At 43.7% G+C, this 27,123-nt stretch overlaps 1 protein-coding gene across 4 annotated transcripts in view; it reads left to right on the top strand.

Moving 5' to 3' along the window:
- Positions 1-26,024, top strand: part of CADM1 (cell adhesion molecule 1) — a 346,265-nt gene extending 320,241 nt beyond the window's left edge. Inside the window, exons 9-12 of one of the 4 annotated variants that reach the window (XM_043899796.1) lie at positions 856-888; positions 8,452-8,505; positions 20,825-20,956; positions 22,997-26,024. In XM_043899796.1, the coding sequence (XP_043755731.1) occupies positions 856-888; positions 8,452-8,505; positions 20,825-20,956; positions 22,997-23,115 (338 nt within the window). In that variant the 3' untranslated portion in view covers positions 23,116-26,024. Of the gene's footprint in view, positions 1-855; positions 889-8,451; positions 8,506-10,279; positions 10,330-20,824; positions 20,957-22,996 lie in introns of those variants that run through there. The other 3 variants (XM_043899806.1, XM_043899824.1, XM_043899815.1) reach the window with 3 other exon arrangements.
- Positions 26,025-27,123: the final 1,099 nt, after the last annotated feature.

Below are 27,123 nucleotides of genomic sequence, written 5' to 3'. Positions count from 1 at the left end.
CATGAGCTAAGGGATGACTGGATGCCTTAACTTTGGGAATGTCACATGATGAGAAGTGGCGTTTCACAAATTATGTGGACCTGGTTGTTTCCATGCCAGACTTCTGCTCTTAAGAGTGTAAGATAGTAAGATCTGCAGAGTGAAGAATGGGTGAGTGGTGAGTGTGTGTGTGTGTGTGTGTGTGTGTGTGTATGTGTATAAAGACCAGTCCAAAAACCTTTAACATGTTCATCCCCATGGCCTCCAAGTTAACTGAACTTTCCAGCTGAACTCTGCTGAAATAACACACTGGATGAAAAACTTGAGCCCCCGTATTCATCTGCAGACATCTGCCTATGAGCCGTAAAAGGATCCTAAACATGCAATTGACTCAGTGATGCCTGATTGGGAGTCGTAAAGCCCAAGTGCCCGGGTGGGTTGGGTTAAAACAGAGGCAATGTTTGAATGTATGAATCTGTTGTTCAGCCAGCCTCTCGGCTGAGCTTCTGTGTCGCAGTCCTGAGCCTTGATGCGTTCAGAGCCATCCACCAGTCACTGAGTTTGCACTGGTGTTTCTCATCACTTTGCATGTTCCCCTGACTCTTGACTAGCAAATAGATGTGTCCTGGCAAGTCCCCAAAACCAAAGAATTTACTGTTATCCTCACTGGCTCGCAGCTTTGAGCTGAAGGCATGTCTTAAAACAGTGCAACTCACTTCAAATGCTTTTGGCTTTTCATTTATTATTGCTTGTCACGCGATGTTCTTTGAAAGCTTGCTCATATATTATCTGTTCCATTTTTTTCCATTTTCCCTTTTTTTGCATGCCGTTCCTCCTGTTTCTTCCCTTCCTCCAATCCTCTGTTCCCGTCTGTAGACACCACGGCGACGACAGAACCAGCAGTTCACGGTTGGTACCACATTACTGTTTATCTACTTTCTCAGCACTGCTGAGCGGCAAGGCAAGCCTGGGAAAAAGAGAAATGTAGTCTTCAAGGGAAACTGTGTTCCAAGTAGACTGATCTCATAAATGTACTCTAATTTGTGAGGCTTGAAAGGATGTCGAGTCTTGTCATTTCTGTTGTAAGTTCAGTGGCCAATGGTTGCAGTCTGGGGTGAGGCCGCCTCCGCGCCGGCTAGCTGGGTTAGAGGAAGTTTTAGCTGCATGTAGCCCTTATTTCTATAATGCCACCAGACCCTGAAACATAAGGGACTCCAAAAAAAGAACTAATATTTGTCTTAAAATCATAGCATATGAATTAAAGGCCCAGTTGCTTTCTTCATTTATAGGCTAGAGTCTTAGGTACCTGTAGAAGAGGAGTCATTTGTAGGACAGATCAGGGTGAAAGATTCTTGTTTCAATGCATGACGTAGGAATGAGGAAGAAGTTTGTTCTTTAATTATACTCCCAATCGTATTTACCTCCATGACCACTTGCGCTCAATCTCCATATGTGCATATAAGTTTACGCTAACATGTGGCAGAAAACATCTCCAGAGTAAGAAGGATACCAGACATACATTTAAACAATGTTAACTGAGACTTGAAATAGATCATTTGTGGCAGGGTGGGGCGGGGGGGGGGATATCTTGTAGACTAAATACTAAAAGAACTAACTCATTATGATTTCAGCCAAAAGTGGATAAAAATCAAGTAAGTGAAGCTCAGGAGTGGGTATCAGGTAATCTTTTGCCCAATTTCTCCTCTGACTTCCTAGGTTGGAAGAGGTCTATTCACTTTTCTAGGTCTCTCCCATTAGAAAATGAGAATCATATTTCATCTGTATATTACTTTATTACTTAGCTCAAATCTCACCATGCTGATATTGTGCTTTGGAGAAAGATATGTTAGTTAAAAGTAGGCTGAATTTTAATAACTGAATTCAAGGGAATTATTTGGTAAAGGGCCTACTTAAATCACTTTGCACACTGTGGCAGAGTTGAAATCCATCATTTAAATGACAAAAGGTGATCAGCCAAGCCTATGTTGTTCATTCAACTTTTAGAGAAACAGCTCTTCCTAGCATGACTGACCTTCTTAAATAGGCCTACATTTAGGCCTTACCAGTTAGAAATCTCTGGCAAAACCTGTGTAAGCTGACCGTGAAGGTCAGGCCTTGATACTTGGCAGACCACCTCCATACCTGGACCTTCTGATGAGAAATTCTAAGAAAGCAGAACAAAGGTGGATATGGGGTAATACCCCTTCAGGCCCTAATCCACCTCCCCCCACCCTTTTCTGTTATTGGCATAAAGGGAAAAGTTCATAAAATTAGTTAAAGGGCCAGATACACCAACAATCATGAGAAATCAATTAGGTATAAAACTTCTACTTTCCAAGGTAATGCCCCATAGTACTTGCTACATCTTAGGCATCACACTCCATTAAGCTCAGTTATTTGTAGGTTTCATCATTAATTGAGCACTTCCTGACTTTTATCGATTATTCTCAGAGCTTTAAGGCTGTTTTAATGTAGTTCAAGAGATTTTGTTCTATTCTTTTTAGGATGCTTTAAGTTCTGAGCTTTCAATAATTAACTCCAGGGTCAAATGTAACCATAAGATTCCTGAATTCTGTGAGTTCTTTTGAAGAAATATTGATCATTTATCTCCTAAGACTCCAGACTTCTGTTTTCTAGGTCCCTTTAATAAAATTTGTGTACTTATATGACTCTAATAGTTTTAGGTCTTGGAGTTGGGTGGGATAATCAAGGTAAAAAATATGTCCCTTAACCTGAAAAGTGAGAAATTAACTTTGGGGTCAGTCCTTATTTTAGGATACTAATAGGATCAAAAAAAGATCACCTTCACTTTTTCTTTCTCCATATGATCATATATTTCTCTATGGAGAAAGAGAAAGTGAAGGTGATATCTTTTGAGGGTATAATAAAGAGACACTTGGAACAGAACTTACATTCCTGTGACAGGAAACAGAGATGCCTGTGTATCATGAGAAGCAAGCACTTTCTTACTAGTTCAGGGGTAGTGTTCAAGCCAGCAATATCTCAGGTAGGATGCTGTTGACCTTGAGCCAAGAAATTCAGGGAGAAAAAAAGGAAATAAGAATAATATGTGTGAATAATAATAATATCATATATGTACATATATGATTCCTTAACAGCAGGAGGAGAGAAGTGATAATCCAGGTTAATTCCTATAAAATGCTTTCATAAATATATGCCCCAACTTATCTAAAACCCTCATAGCATCCTCACAAAGGGATCCTACCACTTTTAAACAGCATACTCTTCAGCCCGCAGCAGAAAGCTTAAATGAAAGCCAAAGTAATATCTAGAATTTGACTTGACAGAGAGGGAAAAGTCTTCCAGGTCAGTTGCCAGGATAGAAGAGGTAATAGAATGTGATGGAAGTTACAAAGCAGGGGACCAGATTTCCAAGGAGATGAGGATATAGAACTGATTTTATTGAAGTGATTTATCGGTAAACCCATGTGACTAAGATTCACTCAAGACTTATCTTGAGGTGTTCATGTTGGGGATCTGGGCCTAGAAAAATGTGGTTTGATAACTTGGCAACTTAAATGACAAGACATACTAGGTTAGCCAGTTGTGACCATTGTACTGGTCCTAAAGTTTTCATAGTGGATTTCCTTCCATATTTCTCCTTTCTAAAAGGAAAAAAATTTTTTTTACAAAATGCTTTCCCTTTGAAGACTCATTAAAATGTTTTATTCAAGCTTGTGTTGCTAGAGTACGTATGAAGTATATCAGTTGTTGATGTATGTTGACCTTTTGTTCTTACCAATATCTGATTGAAATAAGCATGTATTGGAAGGTTAGAAGTGCATGGGCATGATTCAAAAGCAAATGGATTTTCTCCAAAAAGAAACCAAACCACAGTCAGCCACAGTGTGTCTTTAAGGATGTAATTGATAGTAAAGATACATGTGTGTAAGAATGGGACTCCTAGACTAGGGTGACTGAAGGGGTCGTCTTTGAAGAAGGATCTCGAGCATTTGCGTTTTTGGAGCTCATCCTTAAGGCCTGGACAGGAAGAATCTTGTGTCACGTGTGCATGTTGAGCAATGCCAAAAAAAAAAAAAAAAAAAAAACACTCTGCCAAATCCTGGTACCATATGGTCTGAAATTGATGGCAGAAATGCATGAGTGATGTGAGCACGGATGGCGCAGTCGTCCTCGCTGTTATTGATGTGTGGGTGCGCGTGATGGTTTTGTCTGTCTGTTCCCGTGTGGGCGCCTCTCTGTGAGCGTCGTGTGCCTGTCCTTGTGCCCTGTGTCTCCCTCTCCCTCCCCCCACCCACCTCCCTCTCGTGAGGTTTTGGGTGGCAGCATGCCCGTGATCTGGAATAGTGCTTGTGCTTTTGCTGCACTGCAGTCAGCTGGCTTCCTCTGGGTTTGGGGTTCTCTCTCTGTCTTTCTCTTTCTCTCTCTCTCCCCCCCTGCTGTTTCGTTTTTTTTTTTTCCCCAAGGCTACCTGTCCTTTTGCTTTCCACCTCCTAATACATTAGAGGCTGATGGTCTCATGATTTATAACCCCAAATGAGGTAACTAGTTTTTAATTCAGTTTGCAAGTGTAGCGAGACTCTCACCGGGAACCCCTCTGACATGATTTTTCATTTTCAGTTTTGACTCCAAAACGTTTGCCCTGTGCTAGACCCATGCTCTTCTCCTAGACCACTGCCCTTAGGTGACTGCCCCACAAACCTCTCTTTCCCTGACTTATTTTCTGAGTAGCGCAAGCCGTGATGGAAGTCTAAAACCACATGAAATTTCTTATCTTTCTGTTCAATTGTGGGGAAATTCCGAAGCCCGTTTTTAAGGAGCGATAGCCAGCAGTGCGCATTATTACAACCTCTATATCCGCCACCTGTGTATGCACCCCTCTGCACACCTCTGTGTCTGAGTACACAACATGGCATTCAAAGGCTGCCATGCAGTCCAGGGACGCTGCAGACATGTGTGTTCTACTCAAGAACCAGGCCCAAGAGGTTTACGAGTGGCTGCAGGACCTGAAGATTGTGTTTCAGCCTTGCTATGCAGTTTGCAAACAATATGCTACTGTTTAACGGCGTGAACCAAATTTCTGCTAATGGGATGAAGGGAAAAACTCTCCAGAAAAGCTGACAAAGCAGGAAGAACAGGATGACTGACTGAGCTTTTAGAATAAAACAACTGGGGGCGTCTGAACTCTTAATGGCTGGTGATGGAAGTAACAGATTCCATAATATGACCAAGTGATCAGATGTGTGCTGCTTAGGTAAGAGAGAGACCATCGCCTACTTTTTCATAATGGGAATAATACTAGGGACATTGGGAAGTTTTTTGTTTCCTAGAGGTTTTATTTGATCATTCTGTTTTGGAAGTTTCAGGCAAAAAGGGGGAAACCCTAAAGAACTCAACCCCAAACATTCAGATTTTACTTGACCTTGAATTTATTTAAATATCTCTAGGATTTCTTGCTGTTTCTAATTTTTGAAGTTTTCCTTAACGTGGTTTAAAATTGTCATGCCATTCATACCATTTTTAGAAGCCAGTGATTTCTGCTGGCAAGGAGGAGTAACTATCCCAACAGCAGAAGCACTGTCTGCAGAAAGGCATGGGATAGGCAGCCCATAACAGCATCACGAAGAGTGAGATTCCTGTCTGTGGAAGAGATGATTCTCATGTATTAAATCATGTTTGCACCTCAGGATTTTATTAATTGCTCAAAAAAAAATTCCATATGGACCAAAAGTAAACTTTCATTTGTTGAACAAAGTTTAGAGAAATGTGTTGAATACATTTTTAATTGAAGTGACGAGGAAAGGCTTCAACAAGTGATAAGAGCAAAACTCAGAAGTAATTTCCCACTTATTGTTAAATGGCGGAGTTTCCTTTTGAAGACTATTTTCTGCCTCATAAAATGCATCTTTGTCTTTTTCTTTGAGAAAATGAGAGCTGTATAATTTTTATCATGAAAGAAAACTACCTAAGCCAAAGCAATTTTAGGAGTTAAATTTTGCTTGTCTTTACTTGTACACTCAGTGCTTCAGTAAACTCTTCCTAATTATATTTATTCTGAAATTAGCCAACTATGGAGGAGCACTATAGATTCATAAAATGAGCAATAGTAGTGCAAAAATACATTTAACACCACTAACTTAAATGGCTTCCCACTTTCAGATGTAATATGAGCAGTAGATTCCAGATGATTTGGTATATTTTAAAGTTTATGCCATTAAAAATGACAGTTTCATCTTTAATGAGGTGTGTATAAACTGTCTGTCACTTTTTAATGGGAAACTTTGCATATCAATGATATTTCATAAACATATTTGTCTTTATTTTGTAAAATTAGCTTTCTAATGCCCTCCCCAGGGAAACAAGCCTTCAGCAGTAAAGCTGCCTACTTGAAACATCCTCGTTTAATATGGTTCAGTGGGTGCCAAGCACGTATGTAGAATGCTTTGATATTCATTGGGTCACGTAAAAGTGAGGGATTAGCCTCCTGAGAACTGCAAATTCATAATTAACTACAAAGAAGTTCTTTATGTTGCCCATTTATAACAATTATTCAAATAATTGTGTTCATCAGTCTTTATACAATGAATAAAGCCAATTAGAAATGGGAACACTTTCAACCAATCAGATTTCAGAACCAGTGCATAACATCCCTACTCAGTTGCCTCTGTAATTTATTGCATTACTCACTGCTTTCCCATGGTTGCCTAAATCCATAGTTTGGGAACATCCATGAATTTTGAATCCTCCCATGTTTAATTGGCACATGTCCTTGAATATTGGCACCCAAGGGTCATGATAGAAATTCTTCAAGCGCTCATATGACTCTTTCACAGCACCAACCTAACTATCAGTATTCAGTTGGCTTCTTTATAAAGGGGCTTCCCTGATAGCTCAGTTGGTAAAGAATCCGCCTGCATGCAGTAGACCCTGGTTCAACTCCTGGGTCTGGAAGATCTGCTGGAGAAGGGATAGGCTACCCACTCCAGCATTCTTGGGCTTCCCTCATGGCTCAGCTGGTAAAGAATCTGCCTGCATGCAGTAGACCCTGGTTCGATCCCTGGATTGGGAAGATCCCCTGGAGAAGGGAATGACTACCCACTCCAGTATTCTGGCCTGGAGAATTCCATGAACTATATAGTCCATGGGGTCGCAAAAAGTTGGACACAACTGAGCTATCAATATTCATTTGGTTTCTTTATAAAACAACTTACAAAATCCAAGCTTTTACTGTCCATTTCTACATAAGTGTTTCTGTTGTTTTGGGACCTTTTGAATCGTGTGATCAGTTTGACATTGCTTATTTCCAGAGCATTTGTTTTAGTTGCTATTATGCTCTTGCTGGCAGTTCACTGAGCATTACTCCCAAATCATTAATTCAGCAAATACTTACTGAGTATATTTTGTGCTGACCATAAGAGAAGAGAAAGATGGAAGGAAAAAAAAAAAAAGCATGCCCCTTATTCCACTTTAACAGGTCCACAGGTATCTTCAAAAGTGACAAATCTCATCAGAGAAATATTAGCCAATTATTGTGCAGACGAGGGGACCTGGAGCAAGTCTGCTCAAACCAGACACGACTTTGAGCTAAACAGGGAGAAACAAGTAAAGGCCCCCTTGATTGCCTAAGATTTTGTGGCGCTTTTAACTTCATTAAAGGGAGTAGCCTGCAAATACAGCAAGAGGAGAGGGAGGCCGTCTCCTCACTAAGCCCCCCATGGTTTATCTGTTTCCGCCTTCACCTCTTTCCCCTCCAAACACAGCTAGCTGAGAGCCGTCCCAGCTGGCCAACATTGGTGCTAACTCGGATACAGGCATTTCAGGCTCCACTTGATTATCTCCTGACCTAACTGCTTTTTCAGCTTTGAGGGTTTCATTTTTTTTCAGGAATACCACTGGTTTTTGAAATTCTCTTTTTGAAAAATATTTTGCAAATCAGATTTTCTGATGAAAGCACAACCTGCAATCTGCAGTTAGCAGATGCCGCACCATTTTGAAATAAATGATCCAAGATCATCATCAACTGATAATGAACTGTGTTTGTCAGTCTTGGCCAGGAATTTCAATTTATAGTAAAATGTGAACTAAAAGTTACATACATCAGTATGTAACATCTAAATATATTTGTATTTAAGAGCTCTATCAGAGCATCGACAGCAAACAATCAGGCTTTATTTATTTTTTTTCTTTCTGCATGCTGTTATGAATGAGTGATTTGAAACATTCACCTTCATGTTTCATGTGCTTTGAAAGTGGAGACTGAGGAATCTTTCTGCCTCGATTGTGTATCCATAACAAAATGAAATGATTGGAGAAATGTACTTATGGATTAATACATTTAAGCTCTCCAAAAAAGAGAGAGAGATGGCAAGAGATTTGGCTCATGTTTTTTTTTTTTTTTTTTAATTTTAAGAAATTCATCCTCAGTTCTTAAGTGTTTTGTTTATGTCCCTTGAGGAATGAAAAGAAAAACGATTTGTTTTTACTTGTAAGGCCTTACTCAGTTGCCCAATTCCGCAGAAGAACTGGACAGTGAGGACCTCTCAGGTAAGGGCTAGTCATTAGGTAAAAGGCTCTGCAGTGTCCAACCTGTGGGCCCTCCGTCCACTTCCACAACATGGCCATTTGGATCACTCAGTAGTTAATTCAAAACTGTGGGTTTTGAGACTAAAGAAAGAACAGATTTTTATTAACACTTTCTTCCTCCCCACCCACCTCTCTTCCCTGTGTATTTCTCTGATTGTATATTGCATGTATATTTCAAATTGGGGCTGACTCTGTAAAGCGGTAGAGGTCAAATCATCTTTAGGATTGTGCTAAAGCCACTCTGTTCAGTGGCTTAAAATAATTTTTATGTTCTAAGTATATAATGGTTCATGAAAAATTTGTTGCATTTCAAAGCTTTTTAAGGATGTTGGATTATGAGACAAGATCTTTATTTAAAAAAAAAAAAAAACTCATATTGATCATCCCCTTCTGTGGAATATACTAGAAAAGCCAGGTCACAGTTAATCTTAGAAGGTGGGGGCAGGGAGGGGAAGAGAGGAAGGGAGGGGGGTAATTGTTTTGTCACACACCATGATGTAAACTAATTATCCACCTCAGACCTTTTTCACAGCACACTGAGCTCTTGCAAAAGTAGGTTTCATGCTTGATTCCAGGATTTAGGTGTTACTAATCCAGAAGAAGAAGCATATCCTAAAAAGGAGGGGAAGGAGATTTAAAATGGTCAGAGCTAAACAATTATATGATCTCCCATGATGTCCTGGTACTTCACTGCCAACCAGCTATAGCTCCTGAACATTTTGATCAGTTGCTTCTTAGTAAGTCAGTAAGGAAGGGCCCTTCCTCATTAGGAGAAACCAAGGCATAGGACCGTAGATCCAGCCATTTGGAAACAAGGGTTCCATGTTGCCCTTCTTGGAGAGGTTTCACTGCAGCTCCCTTGAATAGTTGGTTGTTGAGGTGTGGCTTTAACTACAGGTCTTACTTACCCAGTGAGAGAATGAGCTAGTACCACTGTCTTTCACAGTCAATAGATTTATTGCCTCCTCTGTGCTTCTGTCAAGCCTCAAGGATGCCTTTATTTTTCTGCTAGGTAGCGTGTCCCAGTCTGAACTTGAACTGTTGGATTTTCCCACAGAGTGGAAGCTCCAGGAGGCCATATCGGTTTTGTTCACTGCTGTACACCTGTTGTGTTGTAAACTCTCAACTGATGCTTGTTGGACGAATAAATAAATTCAAATCCCAAGTAATTTAGATAGATAAATAAATAGAAGATTAGAAAGATAGCTGGCCATCAAAGCAGTGTTTCATTTTTGCCTCCAGTTTGTGATGGATTTAGAGAAGTTGCAAAAACATTAGCCTGATCTTTTTCTTTTGAAGTGAGAGTAGATGAGTCCTTCTCCCTGCTTAGAATATCATGCTGAGTGTAAGTAGTCCACTCATTTCTGACCCTGACCCTAAATAAAACAGCCCTGTGACACAGTGGCAACTGGATCATCTCAAGGATCCTAAGAAGGGACTGAGTTCTCCTTGGCCCTGATCCCTCTTGGCATGTCAGCCAGACAAGGATCACTCAGATACGCAGAAGTCATTTTTCTCCTCCTTAGGAAAATGGGACTAAAGCAGCCATTACCCCTTCCTCCAGCATCATCAATTAAAGACTACTGTGGGTCTCTCAGCTCTGCACCAAGTCAGATGCAGCCTTGCCGCAGCTCTATCAATCACCCCTGAGTCGAGAGCAATAAACCAACAACTGTTTGTGTTCATAATAATTCGGTTAAATTAATAATTACGTTGTTCCCCCCTCCCCATCCAGGAATACTGCAGTCACACATTGCACGGAAGCCATAAGTCAAGTAGAACCCTGATGATCCATCAGGCAGGGGCTGGGCTGCCTTTGCATCTGGTTTGATGAACTAATCAAAAACTGATTAGCACCTTTGTTCAAAGGGGATGCTGATTAATCAATTACTATTGATTGTGAGCATGGCTTCACTCGGCAGCAAAGAGACGTCTGAAGGGAAAAAAAAAAAGAACACCCAATAAAAATTGAGCAGCTGTCATAGTGTTTAAATTTATTAAAACAAAATACATTATTTTTTATGAAGCTGTCTTGAAATGGGTCACTGAAGGGGAGCATATTGATTGAGAAAGGATGAACTTCTCAAATTTCTGTAGCCTGGAGACTGAATTCAATTATAAGACAAGACAAACAGGTTAACACCCGTCTTAAACAGTCCATCAATAAATTAGAGGAGGTGTTGCACATTTAATGCTAAACTGTGGTAATGAATAATATTACCATCCATTCCCTGCTCCATCTGGGTAGAAATTTCATTCTTCCCTTGTTATGGATAAATGTTACATCCGGCTTTTTCCTTCAAAATAATGCTGGTCTGTCTTCTGCTCGCCCCCTGTTCCCCTCCTCCCCGATTCACCACTGCCACCTCAGCTAATGACAATTTCATAAGCACCATATGGTGCCCCAGCCTCACCCAGCAAAGCAAGTTGCCCAGCTGATCCTCCTCTTTAATCTGCATTAAAAAATTATGCTTGTGTGTAGTTCAGTGATTTAATTATTGGTGGACGTGGGGAGCTTCTCCAGTTCTACTTTGAACCCTTTCATTGACTTTTTGGGTGTTAACTTTATTGATGATGGATCCACAAGAGTTTTCAATTGTTTTATCAATTACATCTGCTGTTTCCCTGTGACAGCTGGTGGTTATTGCCACCCATGTGGAATAGAATGGCTTCAAGCCTATTTATCCTTCTATTTTATTTTAAAACTTTTTAAAAAATGTCTCCCAACTGCCTTGCTCCCTTCAGCAATGGAAGGGCCTTTGGGGACTGTGTAGTGGAGTATGGTGGTAAATATACAGCGTGCCAGAGAATAGCCTTCTGGCACAATCAGAGCAATCCATCAGGCTTCTGCTTTTGAAGCAAAGGCACCAACAAGAAATTTCAGAGCTCTCATGCTTCCCAAAGACAAGTTTTCAGTTCCGGCCCTAATACAAGAAAGTGATGTGGAAGAAAAAACTTCTCCCTCACAATCCATAGGAAAGTGTGGATGGAAGGCAAATTCTAAGTGGCCTTGATAATTCATGTTAGTTGTTAAGGAAGGATCTAGGTGAGCTAACTCTAGTCCCTTAAATGATTAAAGAGGAAACATGGGCTTAAAATATGGTCTTGGTTTAGTTAATGGAGCTTCCCTGGTGACTCAGACGGAAAGAATCTACCTGCATTGCAGGAAACCTGGGTTTGATCGCTGGGTCGGGAGAAAGGAAATTCTCCATTTCCCTGGAGAAGGAAATGGCAACCCATTCCAGTATTCTTGCCTGGAGAACTTCATGGACATAAGAGCCTGGCAGGCTATAGTCCGTGGGGTCGCAAGAAGTTGGACACAACTGAGCAACTAACACTTCATTTAATGGAAGCCCTGAAAGGCCTTCAGATCCAGATTGTCAGTTCTGGATCTGTCTGGTGGGTGTCCTCAAAGTCTGACTTAGCTTGCTTAAAATATGTGTAAGGAACTGTCAGTAGACCTAGTATTTGGGGGGACTCTTTCCTTACTGGCTCCCACATAAAGTATGGCCTAGATTCGGCAAACAGGCAATTGCATTTTTTGTTGTTGTTAGACTAGTAATAATAATGATGATGATAAAGAAAAACATCAAAACCCAGCTGGGCTATGTAGACACATTTAAGATATGGCCCCAAAATTTCAAGTGAGGTCTTCTTTAGCTTGTATTTGTATAGTGCTTGAGCGCTTAGAGAGCTCAGGCACACACGTAATCTCAGTGATCTGCATTCGTTCAGCAGTTGTTTGAGCTCCTGTGTGCTAGGCACAGGTCTGGGCACCAGGGATGCAGCAGTGAACAAAACCAACCAGGGGCTGGAGCTGCCCCAGATTTCACACGCCAGGATCCTGCCCTCAGGCAGTCACGTTCTTGTCCGGGAGACAGGCTCAAAGCACAGTGAAATGCCAGACTACTGCTATGAGAAAAATAAACCTGGGTAAAACAAAAGCGAATAACTACTGGGAAGAGGCGGAGGGTACAAATGTGCACAAGGGGAGGCCAGTGGGACAGGAAGACCAAGAGACGAGCGTGAGCCAGCATGGGAGGATTGTCCCGAAAATCCTGTGGGATCATTGAGGAAGGGTTGTTTACAAATGAAGACGCTGGGGCTCCTGAGGTTAAATGATTTACTCAAGAGACAGAATCAGAATTCAAACAGAATTTCCTGCCTTTTTGGGATACAGAGACTTTGGTTTAAAAAGTGATTATCCTTCCCCTGTGAAATCCACACTTCCTTTGTTCTGGGATCTTGAGAATCTTTTCCTCTTGGGCCCTTTTTGATTCAGTCTGTGCTTGCAAAGAAAGAGGCAGGGAAAGCTGGTTTCTCCAGAGCCCATCAGGTATATTGCTGACAACCAGGAAAGATCTTTCCCAGCATTGAATCAAGCTCTTTCCCATCCAGTGGCGACCTTAAACTCTGCTCCGCTGTTTTCAGCACCATTATCCCATTGATCTCCTAAATTGTGGGATGGATTTCCCCCTGAGCCGGTCCTGAATGCCATGGGAAGGTGCTGGGTTGCAGAGGGTTAAAACATGTAGATTCCCTTATTGCAAAATTCCATTTAATACAAGGCAGTAGACTGGCAAATCATACTGGGTCCATGCCAGCTTGGCCATGACTTTACCACAACATGAGTTTGAATTTCATGATGTTGCTGATCTTCCCATAATCCAACATGCTACTGTTTCCCCCATGGGGAGGAAGGAGACCATCAAATAGGAACTTTTCCTTCCAAATTGATAAGTTGGCGGGCTCCAACACAAAATATGAATTCCAGTTCTACAGGTTGGACACTGCTTTGGGGTGACTTCACCATATTCATTAATCCATCCTCACACCCCCAAATGCCTAAGGTCCACTGACGCATCTTTCTCCAGAGAGAGATTCTAGTGGGAAATGTATGTTTGGAAATACTTCACAAGTCTGTCCTCTTTATCAGGTGTCTACTCCTTTAAGGAAAACTCCAGTCTCATCCTCAGTGCCTTCCTGTTGCTTAAAATGGAAAAGGCAATCACACTTCTAAGTCGTCATCATTAGAGAGTAGAGAGGACTCAGGAGTGTGCCTTGTGGTCGCTCTGGTGATGCTTAATGCCTTGGGAGCGCTTGCATCCTGTTGCATCAAGTCGTTTCCACTGTTGGTTAAATTAACAAAATCAAGTCACTTGAGAAGGGAGAGAAATCAGTATTTAAAAAAAAAAAAAATCTTGTTCTCATGCTTAGCTGACAAGAGCTTAATAGCCTGATGCTTAAATGGTACACCTGAGTTATTACTTGGACGGAGTGGCCTTGGCAGGCCCACAGCCTTGACCACCGCCCCAGACCACCAGTCACACTGTGTGCCATTCTGCATGAATGAAAAGAAGAGGCTTGGTGACTTCACCTCAGCTAGTGTCTCTGGGGCATCTTAACCTCTGAGAACAGCACCAAGTGTGCAGTGCAGCCCTTACTCCAAAGTGCTATAAGTATTTGCCTGGAATCAGTGATTAGAACTGGAATAAAGCCTGCCTTGGGCTTTATGACAGTGCGTTTCAATTTGACACCTGTCGAGTGTCTATGACATGCCAAGCCCCAGCCCAGAGAGGCCCCTTCATATTCAGCAACACACTGGCTCCTCAAAACAGTCCTCTGAATTGTATGTGGCTGAGAGTGGCTTATTGACCTGCCTAAAGCCACAGAGAAAAGCAGTGCAGCCCAGCTTCTAGCCTGGGCTAGAAGGCTGTGGGCAAGTCCAGGGCATTTTCCAGCAGGCCACACAGGAGGTGAGCTCCTACCTCTTCTGGCATCTCCTGTCCGGGCCTCTTTCTGGAGGAAAAGATAGACAGTAACTGCCTGAGAGCACGGGTCCTGATCACTGTACAACCAGAGCCCGCGCGCAGTACTTCTGATGGCAGTGAATGCCGACAGAGCTCTGGGCGGCAGGATGATGGTGATGATGATGACTGCAGTTTTTCTTTAAGTAGCTTAACATAGTTCTTTTGAAACGTTAGCATAGCTGGAGTTACACTGCTAGAATGAGATGCAGCTGAAGGATAGTCTTAGATGCCTGGGATGCTATATGAGAACCTTCATGATTTTCTTGCCTTACATTTATTCTTTCCCTTCCACTCTCTCAGAAGACAGAAAAGAAAGGTTATGCTGCATGGAGGCCGGTGTGCTCCAATATGTATTAACATCTTAATGGGAAAGCTGTGCATGTACTGTATACATTTACTACTCTCTGACAAGAGGGAATTAAATGTCAGAAGGATTTGTAGCATCTATAATTGAATTGGTGCTGAGAAAAGCAAATCTTAAAGAAGAATAACATATTAGGATTAGCAAATAATGTGGCATTTTGTCAGCGCATGCCATTCAGTTTGTTCCCCTTCAGTAATAAAGTTGTGCTTTTTAAAATGCACACTTATTTTTGTTGTCGTGATGGGAGCTACAATAGGTGATGAGAATGAGAAGCTGTAGTTCTCAGATGGTGCCAGGTTTGGGGACTGGTTTTATCTTTGAGGTCAGAATCTGGTTTCGTCTCAGATGTGAAAAATCCACTGTCAAGCTTTTTCTTTCTTTCCAGTAAGAAGTAGCCAATGACGTCATGGTCATTAAGCATCCTCTGAGATCTAGTAATCCCTATAGCCCTAGGAAGCAGGGGGCAGCATTTCCGCTATGAAGACTGCTTCTCGAAGTTTCTAATTAAACTCACTTGTCCAATCAGACCTTAGCCTAGGAAAAAAAGAATAGAACTAAAGCAAGTGACAGACAGAACTGTTGTGAAAAGTCAAGAGTTCCACTTTTCCCAAAGGTCAACAGGCAACAGTCATTCATAGAGAAGTGGCAGAAGGTTAAATATAGGATAGTACAGGTAGGAAGACCCATCTCCTTAGAACTTCCCCATGTCTTTGGTATTAATTTTAAAGATAAGACCTTGGGTAGTTTATAACCTTTGTTAAAAAATAGTATGTGCATTTAAGGGGAGTGTCTAGCTCTCCCCAAGTTTTTGAGTATGCCTTCTAGCCGAGGCCAAGGGAGGGTTGAAATGTGAAGGAAGCCAAGGTAGGGTGGTCGTCCCGTCCCCTTCCATGTCTTTGAACTGTATGACTGTATCACACTTCAGCTCCTCCGAGGTGAAAGTAGCCCGGCTGCAGCTGCAGTGGGCACTTGGCTCGGTGACCCCCCTGCCAAGGTCCCTGTCTGCCAGGAGCTTGTCTAGGACATCCTGGCCATTCCGTGGCTATCCATGGGTCTCTGCCTCTGGCAGCGGAGGCTTCTGGGCTTTTCACAGATCCATGATTAAGGCATTCACGCAGCAGTTGATGTCAGGCGTCCCGTGCCAGGTGGTAAAGTAACTGTAGAAACCGGGATCTGTTACAGCACCCTGTTTTAACACAGGCCGTGTGACTGCCAGAGTCAGGCGCTCAGGAGACCCTGGCAAGACGTTTGAGGAATAAGAGCGGGTAGAGAAAGGGGAGGCCCCTGGAGGGAGAGGAAGGAGACTGAAGTTCCTCACCATCACTTTTCTTGTTGGGCCCTAGGGAACAAGTGCCTTTAGAACTTACCCCCTGCACATTGCCCATGAGGAAAGGGTCAAGCCAGGTCACCTGGCCCCAAAGTAAAGAAAACTGAGCAGGTCCGGGCATCACTCTTGGGACAGTCTTTGAAGTTTTTTGTCATTGCAGTTTCTCAGATGCTAATGGGAACCCCGGGTAGTTGAAACTGTGACCCAAGCAGTGGTAGCCAACTTAGTATTCTGTAAGCTGCTCGTAAACCCTCACCTGGAGTCAGGTTGTTCCAGCTTTTGGCCCAAAGAAGAGCTAACTCACGAATACTAAACAGTCCATGATTGATCTGTCCTTAAAGAGTCTCATGTCACACTCAGAGCCTGCAGGGCCTGCAGCCCGGGACCATGCGGGAAGGACTGTGCCCCATCTCTGAGCTGACACTTCCCAGCAGCTGCACAGTGCCCCTGAAAATCCGGCTCACAGAAGGACGAGGCCTGAGTCACCTGAAGTCCCGTGAGAAGTGATTGATGGGGAACTCTCAGCAGAAGTGAACAGTTACACCGTACTAAGTGAGAGGGACAGTTGTGTCCCTTAAAGATAGGAAAACACTCCCTTCTAAACCAAGAGCTGTCCACTGCCTGAGGATCGGTGTTTTAATGCGCTTTAATGCTTTACTAGTGCTTTAATGCCCACATACTGTTTTTAATAAGTAATTTTTTTATTTTTAATTGGAGGATAATTGCTTTACAATGTTGTGTTGGTTTCTGCCATACAACAATGTGAATCAGCCATAAATATACATATGTTTCCCTCCCTCTCACCCACCCCCCGCCCCTCTAGATCGTCACAGAGCACTGGGTTGAGCTCCCTGTGCTATATAGCAATTTCCCACCAGCTCGCTGTATTACACATTAGGTAATGTAGAAGCTAGGGCTTCCCTGGTGGCTCAGTGATAAAGAATCCACCTGCCAATGCATGAAACATGCATTCCATCCCTGAGTCAGGAAGATCCCCTGGACAAGGAAATAGCAACCCACTCCAGTATTCTTGCCTGGGAAATCCCATGGACAGAGGAGCCTGACAGGCTACAGTCTATGGGGTCACAGAGAGTCAAACCTGACTTAGCGACTAAACAACAACAGTGTAGAAGCTGAGGGCGGCTGTAGAATCTGTAGGCTTCCTTCTCTTTCTGATTCGAAAAGCGGCCTGAAATCTGGAGAGGATGTTCCCCAGAGAAACTGATGGGACCCGAGGGAAAGGCTCTGCACCCCGCAGGATGTGTGGGTGATGGTGAAAGGCACGGGCGTTTCCAGAGTCTCCTGTGTGAGGGAATTGCTCAAGGAGCAGTTGTGAGCAGGACAAGAAGGTCACTCGGCCAGTGGACCTTGTGGGCCCCATGCTCCTATTGGTTGGTGACGCTGCTCTGGGGTCCAGTTTGCATTCTGCTCCCATAGCCTGGTTCCTTTCTGTGTAGCAGCCTGTGTAACTGCTTAGGGCTGTGAGCAAGGCACCAGCCCACAGCATCCAGGGGTAGGGAACCAGCCTTCACCTGGGCCCCCCACCCAAAAAATGAAAGTCGCTCAATCATGTCTGACTTTTTGCAATCCCATGAACTATAATCTGCCAGGCTCCTCTGTCCATGGAATTCTCCAGGCCAGAATACTGGAGTGGGTAGCCTACCCCTTCTCCAGTGAATCTTCCTGACCCAGGAATCAAAGCAGGGTCTCCTGCATTGCAGGCAGATTCTTTGCTAACTGAGCTGCCACCTTGGACCAATCAACGACACTAGAAAAACTCCCCACTCAGCCCACATGTGGACACACAAAAAGGAATGAGACGAGTCTGGAGACAGCGCCACTCTTCATAGAGGACGCCAGGCCACACCAGATGCTGGAGGACAGCCAGAACTGCATCAGGGCCTCCCGCAACAAACCCCAGGGCAGGCCAGGGATGGAACGAGGTGGGGCAGAGCTGCAGCCCACTCTGTTCCCTGTCAATTCAACACCACTTACCTTCTGTGTCCGTCCACAGTAGTTGAAGGCAGGAGAGATGTCTCAGTGATTAAGTGGTGGTAGTAAACTTTCTGATCAAAGTGAGTATCAGAAGATAGCTGGAGAGATTACCCTTATAAATAAGTTATCTATAAAATATGTATGTCCCTGAGGATGAGAAAGATAACTAGAATCTAGGTATTTAATGTGGGCACAGGGCAAGAAGAAATGAGCCTCTTCAGCTCTGAGTTTCTGGAAAGCAAAGGTCAAATGAATGATTTTTGACTGGAGAAATTAATCCCACAGATATGTACCCTACACGATATTGGTTGGTTGTTTTTCTCTTATCAGAGCTTCCCCCTCCTTCTTCATCTCTCTTCCCTCCCTCCCAACTTCGCTCTCCCTGGCTTTCTTTTCCTAGGCTTCTAGGATGGTCCTGCGCCTCGGCATGGAGGAGGCAGTCTTGGAACAGAGAGCACAAGAGTGCTTCCCGCAGTGGGTTAAGGCTAGAAGGGGCAGCTTTTCTCTGCTCCATCTTCCTGGGACGGGACCTCTCTTCACCTCTTGCCTCTTGAACCCAGCTTTCCCCGCTGCTCAGTAGCCAGAATCACTTTGTTTTTCTCACCCCATTCTAAGACATGGGGAGTTAGTTGAAAGAGCCTCATCTTTCAATAGGTCTGAAGCTCGTGGCCATTGGAGAGGAGTTAATTCTCATTCCCACAAGAGCCCCTATTTTGACAGCTCCCTAAGGGAAGCACAGCTTTCTGGCTTTTCCATGACTTTGGTCTCCCTGTGAGCAATTTTGAACCTGTGCAGTTGGGGTGAGAGTCTCTGGCGTGTAAAGCATTGCCCTCCAGCAGATAACCATGTGTCGTGGTACATCCTCCTGGGAGCTCGCCCCTTCAACAAGCCCTGTTGTCTTAAAAGAAGAAAAGGAAAAAAAAGTTTCCGTAGCTGAGTTCTGCCTTGTTGAAATGACTTTCAAGACACGGAGGCTGCCGCTTCTGCAGTAGGCAGCACTTTGGGATGCAGGGGGAGACTCCTCTCTGCCACATTTCAAGGCGAGCTTATTAGACGTGTGGCTGGAGGGGCCCGTGCGTCACAGAGCGGGCTAATTGGCTGCAGTGCACTCTGCCTCCAACCCATCTCCATTCTCCAATTAAACTCCCATCATCCTGTTGTCCTGGGCGACCCACTGCTGCCTCCGATTCCATCCACATTGCTGTTTGGGTTTGGAGTGGGGATTTTTTTTTTTTTTTCGGTCGTCCTTCCAATGGTAACTTAATGAAACACTTTAAATACTCCATTTTTTAATTTAAACTCTTTTAATTAAAACACTTTTCATGGAACCCTCAGTCACGAGTTATTTCCCCACATCCTTCAGTACTTAATCTCAGAGCAGAATTGGAAATATCGATAGAAAGTGTAAATCATGCCCTCCTGCTGAAAGCGTTGTATCAGGTTTCGGCTCAAAAGAGCACCATTACCTTTAGCTGTCACGGATCTGTACACTTGATCGATAAACTTCAAATATTATTAGAGGTGGAGGCTTCAGAGATTTGCTCTGTTCTTTGGAGAGAGACAGAGATAAATCTTTCTTAAAAATTGACTCGAATTTGCACTCTCCGTCTTCCTGGTGAAATGCATTTCTCTTAGGCGTCCAGCAACTGCTACGGGGACAGATTTATAGGCCGTGTGCTTCTTGTACTGAAAGATTTAAATGGTAAATCCTTCACATATGACTTCACAAATCATGTAAAGTTAAAAGATTTTTACCGTTTCTGTTGCTGCTGTGCTTAAATTGTAAGGTACAGCTAGTAAATCATTTTAATGGAGGTGTCGTACTTGACTCAATAAAAAAAAAGACAATGGTTTAGCTTCCACTCGAAAATGTTAATGTATTAATCAACGGGAGAATAATTGTTTTTTACTACATTATAAATCTCGGGTGCCATTAGAATTTCAGCAAGGGGTGATGTAGCCACATTCCTAAATTAAAATTGTTTACACTGCCATACATCCATTCTGCATGGCCATAGCTCATTCGGGGTTCATTTTGGAGTTGTTCCCCAGCCAAACATGTCGTTCCTCAGTCGAAAGAAGACATCCCCAGGGAGTGATGCTTATAAAGGAAAATTAATTGCATTGTGGAGTGTTAAATAAATAAAAGAAAAACCGTCTGTGGCAATGGACAATTATTCCTTGCTGTCTTTTTTTGAAATAGGTTTTTAGGTTTTTAGACAGAGGCTAACTCCCTCATACATCCTAAATGTAGCAGGCATGTCACTTGTCTCTAGTCCCCTAATCCTTGTTTTATCTCTAGGCAGCTGGGGCTTTTGAGCTCCTTGCTTTTCCCATGCAAATGCCTCGTGGGGAAGAAGTTGCGGGGCATCTCTAGAAAGATGCTCCAGCCGCCCTTCCACAGCTCCTGTCGCTGCTTGAAGGTGCCTTTCTGAGCTCCCTTAAATAGTTAGGTCAGCCTCCTGCATAGGATCTGCAGCTGGTTACAGAGAAGGTGAACACCAAGACCAGGCCAGGATTGGACAGACTCTTTCTTCTCTCTCTGATCCCTAAGCATGTTCACACGTGTTAGCATCCGATGCCGCTTAGGATGAAATTGCCTTGAGGGGAGAACAGATCAATTCAGCACTGGACAGGTCCCCTCGGTGGCACTCGATCCATCTCGACTATCCTGACTCCTCCATTAAGAAAGAAAGTGACCTCTGATCCTGGAGGCAGTGTCTCCAGGGTTTCTGGTGTCTCCTAATAGACTCTACATCCCTATTCCTCTTCTGATCTCAACAGATTCTCGAGCAGGTGAAGAAGGCGCGATCAGGGCGGTGGACCACGCCGTGATTGGCGGCGTCGTGGCCGTGGTGGTGTTTGCCATGCTGTGTTTGCTCATCATTCTGGGGCGCTATTTTGCCAGACATAAAGGTAAGCCAGGGGGCCTCCTGTAAGCTTGGGCAGCCAGGAGGCCTCATGTCACCACGGCCCCTGCCTGTGCGGGGCTTGGCAAGCTTGTCCTTGAATAGGCAGTTTGGTTTCTGGGGCCACACAGCCTCTTCGATTCCTGGAACTGGGAGAGAAAAACAGAAAAAAAAACAAAAATCTTAACAGCCGCTGATTAGGAAGGACTCTGAGAGTTGATGAGTAGCACTCCTTGATTTGGATTTTTCTGTAAATAAAAAGCTTTATAGGTTTGTTATTCTACAATCCATCATCGGGGATAGAGTAAAAAATATAAGGGGCTGGTGTGTGAGGTGTGGCGTGAACCCCAAAATGATAAAGAGGGTAAGAGCACCCCCATGACCTTCTGCTTTGCGGGAAATATGTGGGCTAGCCCTGTGCCCCGGCCCCCAGTGCTGGGGTAAGCTGGTCACAGTGGCTAGAATACTTCCTTGGTTTGATGTGCCTTAAAAGCCACATAAATATGTATTTTTAAAATTATCAGTGCAATTGATTTAAATTGCCATTAATCATCACACTTATCAACCATGCAGTCTAGATGGGCAATCATCTTTGCGAGCGCTCCTCCTCTCTACCCCACGCTGCTCTGAGCCTCTTCTCCCTCTCGGTAATTTATTCTTCCTTTTCTTTGTTGGCCCTGGTCTTTCTCGGGTATTTTTCTCAAGCGCTGTGCAGTGGGCTTCCGGGCCTTTCCTGTAGCATGAACTCGAGGCGCTGGCAGACTGCCGGATGGCAGACGTTGGGTTCAGGGTGGGTCCCCTGAGCACAGCAATGGAGGTCCAAGGTGCTTGAGAATCACCTTTAGAATCCAAAGTGCCCATCTCGAGTGTAAAACAGTTTGGGGCCCTCCGTACTGGGGGTTCTGCCCACGCCCAGTGCTCTGTCTACTCTGCCCACCCCCAAGAGGCAGCCTGTTTGACGGAGCACTCCCAGCCTCTTGGTGTTAAGCTTGATGGAGCCAGGGAGGTCAGGCGAGAGAGCAGGGCTAAAGTCTGCACAATGCCTGGGAGTTGCTGGGAGGAGGGCGTACTCTACAGAGGAAGGAGGGACATGAGGGGACCGTCCGACTGCCTGCCTTCTCGGATCTGTCAGTCTGAAAACGTGGAAGTTCAACAGCCTTTTCTTACTTAAGAGTCTTTGTAAGCACGATACCTAACGGGAGGAGGGTGATTTGATTACATGGGCAGTGCCAGCTCTACCTATATTTCATGCAGAGGTGCAACCCTTGTCTTTCTCCACGTAAACCGTTGGGACTTGCTGATAAAGAGTGTCACCAACCCCGTTAATGTTCTGTCTGTCGTCATGATAAAGTGGCTGTGCCAATTAGCAAATCCGTGAATCTGGGTCCCGGCTGGAGTGACGTCAGAAGCAGGAGTCACTCGTTTCTTAAGGCGGATCCCATGCCTTGCTTCCAGCTGTTACGACATCAAATTATTTCTCAATCTGGAACCCCACTCTGCAATGGGAGGCAGAAGAAAAATCAAACGTACTTGTGCAGCTTCAAGCACATGCTCACTAATGGACAGGCACCAGTGCCTCCTGAAGACAGGAGGTGAGGTCAAATAAACAGTGTGAGATGACGGTAGAAAACCAGCAGGGCCCTAATTCATTTATTGGCTAATTGCTCTTCCTCGCTTTGGTCTCTAACCATGTACGTGCACATATCTGGCCATTGGTCCTGGGCGTTTACTGTCAGCAGCTCTCCAGCTTCCTGCATTTTTAGCTCCCACTCACGTCTTCTTCTGCTGACATCCTCTGGTCATAATCACGGCTCTAATGTCTCATTTGCTGAATTATATCGCAGCGGTTCAGTTGGAGTGGTGCCTTTGGAACCCCCGGATCCCCATTTGTCTCACCCACCTCGCTCTCTTCTTCCAATTGTTTTTTCCCCTCTGCTGCCTGCACACCACTTCGGCTGATGATGGCCATAAAGCAAGTTGCCATCTTTGTACCACTTTACACAGCGGCCATCAGACAGTCACGGTGCTTTACCCCTTCATCTTTCAGGTACATACTTCACTCATGAAGCCAAAGGAGCCGATGACGCAGCAGACGCAGACACAGCTATAATCAATGCAGAAGGAGGACAGAACAACTCTGAAGAAAAGAAAGAGTACTTCATCTAGATCAGCCCTTTTGTTTCAATGAGGTGTCCAACTGGCCCTATTTAGATGATAAAGAGACAGTGATATTGGAACTTGCGAGAAATTCGTGTGTTTTTTTATGAATGGGTGGAAAGGTGTGAGACTGGGAAGGCTTGGGATTTGCTGTGTAAAAAAAAAAACGAAAAGAAATGTTCTTTGAAAAGTACACTCTGCTGTTTGACACCTCTTTTTCTGATTGTTTGGTTTTTCAATTTTTATTTCTTCCTACCAAGTCAAACTTGGACGCTTGGATTTAGTTTGGATAGATTGCAGAAAATTCTGTGCCTTGTTTTTCGTTTGTTGGTTGCGTTCCTTTTTTTCTTTTCCCTCCCTCCTTTGTGCGAATTTATTTTTCCCAACAAATTTTTGGATTTTTTTTTTCCCCCCAAATCTCCCATTTTGGAATTTGCCTGCTGGGATTCCTTAGAACCTTTTGACCCTCCTTATTTTGTTATTGTTGTTCCTTTCCTCTGTTTATTTTTGAAGCTTTCTGTTCAAAATTCAGTTTCATAAAAGGAGAACCAGCACAGTTTAGATTTCATAGTTCAGAATTTAGTGTATCCATAATGCATTCTTCTCTGTTGTCGTAAAGATTTGGGTGAACAAACCATGAGAACTCTTTGCTGCTGCCCATGTTTCAAATACTTTAGAGCAGTGAAGACTAGAAACTTAGACTGTGATTCAGAAACTGTTCTGTTTGCTGTGGAACTACATTACTGTACAGGGTTATCTGCAAGTGAGGTGTGTCACAATGAGATTGAAACTGTCTTTAATTCTGTATCTGTAGACGGCTCAGTATAGATAATACCCCACGCTGTCCAGAAAGGTTTGGGGCAGAAAGGGCTCCTCCTTTTTCAGTGCCCTAAACAGACCTGACAGGTGAGGTCTGTTCCTTTTATATAAGTGGATGAATTTGAGTTGCCACAGGAGGGGAAGTAGGGAGGGGGGAAAGACAGTTCTGCTCTGGTTATTTCTGTTCCAAATGATTCCATCCACCTTTCCCAATCGGCCTTACTTCTCACTAATTTGTAGGAAAAAGCAAGTCCATGTGGTGTGCGAATGACTGAATGGGACAGGTTTTTGGTTTTTTTTTTTTTTTTTTTTCTTTTTCTTTTTTTCCTTTGTGCTTAGTTAGGAAGGCAGTGGGATGTGGCCTGCATGTACTGTATATTACAGATATTTGTCATGCTGGGATTTCCAACTCGAATCCGTGTGAAACTTTCATTCCTTACGATTTGGCTTGACAAAGGCAGGAGGTACAAAAGAAGGGTCGGTATTGTTCTCAGACCGGTCCGCCATCCATCTCAGTTCTCGAAAGGTCAGAGCAGAGGTGGAAAAGCAGCATGAAGGGGTTTTTCAGTTACTTAATCAAAACTCAGATGTGAGTGTTTTTATCTTTTTACCTTTCATACACTAGCCTTGGCCTCTTTCCTCAGCCTTAAGAACCATCTGCCAAAAAATTACTGATCCTCGCATGATGGCAGCCATAGTGCATAGCTACTAAAATAAGTTACCTTGAACATATCTTAGATGGGGAGCCTTGGGAAAAGGAAGAGGAGTCCAGTTACCATTGACGTTTTTTAAAGAAATGGGATTTTCATTGAAACGTCTAGGAAATCTAGAAGTAGTCCTGACGGACGAAAACTAAACTCTTACCATATGCTTTGGTAAGGCTCCAGACTCCAGAATACAGTCCCTATGGAAAGATGGCATCAAAAAAAAAAAAAAAAAAAAAAGATAGATCTATATATATATAAATATATATTATATAACATTTTCAGTGAGTAATTTTGGATTTTGCAAGGTGCATTTTTACTATTGTTACATTATGTGGAAAACTTACGCTGATTTATTTAAGGGGAAAAAGTGTCAACTCTTTGTTATTTGAAAGCGTGTTTATTTTTCTTGTCTTTATTTTAACCTTTGATAGAACCATTGCAATATGGGGGCCTTTTGGGAACGGACTGGTATGTAAAAGAAAATCCATATCGAGCAGCATTTTGTTTTCCCCTCTCCTATCCCTAGGCACTTAACCAAGACAAAAAGCCACAATGAACATCCCTTTTTCAATGAATTTTATAATGTGCAGCTCTATTCCGAGCCCTTAGCACCCATTCCGACCATAGTATAATCGTATCAAAGGGTGAGAACCATTTAGCATGTCGTTGAAAGGTTTTTTCCAGCTGTTCTTTTTAGGAAAAAAACAAAAACAACAACAAAAAAAAAAAGAAAAAAAAACCCTACCATTGCTCATCGAATTGGCATCTCATTTTTGGGGACCTCCCATCTTTCTGTTTTGACAAGTGTACAGTAGTGCAGTGCTCCGATGTGACTCTATGGCTTAAAATGTCGACATGTCTCAGGTTCATGTGTTTTGATTGGTGTTTTCCGTCTCAGGTAGATTGCAAAGTGTAGGCCCCACGCATTGGAAAAATAATAATAATAATAATAATAAAACAAAGCAAAAACAGGAAATTATGGATTTTAGTTGTATATTGGTTTATGTATTTTTTTCTTAAGTATACAGTGCACTGTTTGAAATGTATTGTTGAGTATTACTTTGTACAGGTTGATCACTTTTTTTAGAGTGAAGAAAGAACAAACTTGTTTTTTGTGTTTTTTAAAGGAATATAAAATAATGAAGGATGTATAATTGATGCCAAATAAGCTTGTTCTTTAGTCACACCGACGTCTGACTTTTCCCTTTAGGCCAGTTCTGTTTTTAAGGTGTACATGAACGATGTTACGGTGTAAGAAATTCCATATCCATATGTTCCATTCGCATTTTGTATTGGTTCATGTATACCATTTTTACAAAAAAAAAAGAAAAAAAAAGAAGTACTATAAAATATCTGTCTTCTTAATAAAAAAAAATTAATGTTACAAAGTGATCCTTTCATCTCATTATGGACTTCTTACGGACGCCTCAGCCTGGGAGACGATGGGCCCCTGGTCCAACGTCCACCTTAGGACCGCACGCAGCGCCGGATACACGGGCAGTAGGTGCTCGGAGGTGCTGTTGGCCGGGTTTCTTGGAGCCACCTTCTCTTCCTCTGCTCATCCTTCCTGTTCTCGTTCTCTCCTCCCCTCTTAGTGGACAGGTGGGCCAGGTGTCTGGCATCGCGTGGGGACCCAGTGATTTTGTGCAGGTGCACCAGCTGCAGTGGCCGGCCAGCGGGGAGCGGCCCCTCCGGTGATCCGTCTCCCGTCCCCACTCCCCTGTTTCCACCCACCACCCCACCCACCCCCTGTGTTGGCTGCTCCACCTGTCTCTTCCTTTGGGATTTCGTGTCTTCACAATCATCCTTCCTTCTTCATTTCAAGTACTCTCTCCTTTAACAAAAAGACAAGATCTGCAGAGGACGCGCCTGGCTACATGCGGGAGATCGCTCTCACTTACTGTCTAGGCTGCCGGGGCTTCCGGGCCGGGTGGACCGCCTGCTTCGATCTGTCACCTTCCCCCTTGCCTTGCAGGCCCAGACGAGCAGTGACCGCACTGCACGGCGACCAGTCTCTCAAATGCTCAGATCACACGTGAGCGGCCCCAGACGGCCCTTTCCCACTGCTCACCCAGCTGTGGCTGAGTCCATCCCGCTTTTCTCTCTTCAGGCAGGTGACGGGGAGAGCTCGGCAGTGGGAGAAAAGGTAAGCTCTAGAAAATCCAAATGAGGCTGTGGGCCTCAATTCAGCCTCTCCCATCCCGGCCTGGCCTCTCACCTGTCTCTGTAAAAATCAGCAAATCAGACACGCGGTTATGGAGCTCCTGCTGCACGTTCAGCCTTGTGAGAAACACAGGGAAGTGGAAGGTCGTCCCTGGAGACTAACCGGGGCATCAGTGACACCCACAGGAAGACGTGAATTGGTCCCCAGCCATGGGGGAGGTATCCCAAATATAATTAAGGAGGCCAGAGCGTGCCAGGGGAATTTCTTGGAGAAGGGAAACCAGGAGGCTGGAGACTGAAGACAGTGTCCTGGAGGAGCTGGGACCCC

The sequence above is a fragment of the Cervus elaphus genome, chromosome 1 (assembly GCF_910594005.1).
Source record: "Cervus elaphus chromosome 1, mCerEla1.1, whole genome shotgun sequence".
Taxonomy (NCBI): domain Eukaryota; kingdom Metazoa; phylum Chordata; class Mammalia; order Artiodactyla; family Cervidae; genus Cervus; species Cervus elaphus.
This window is presented reverse-complemented; position numbering and strand designations above follow the sequence as displayed.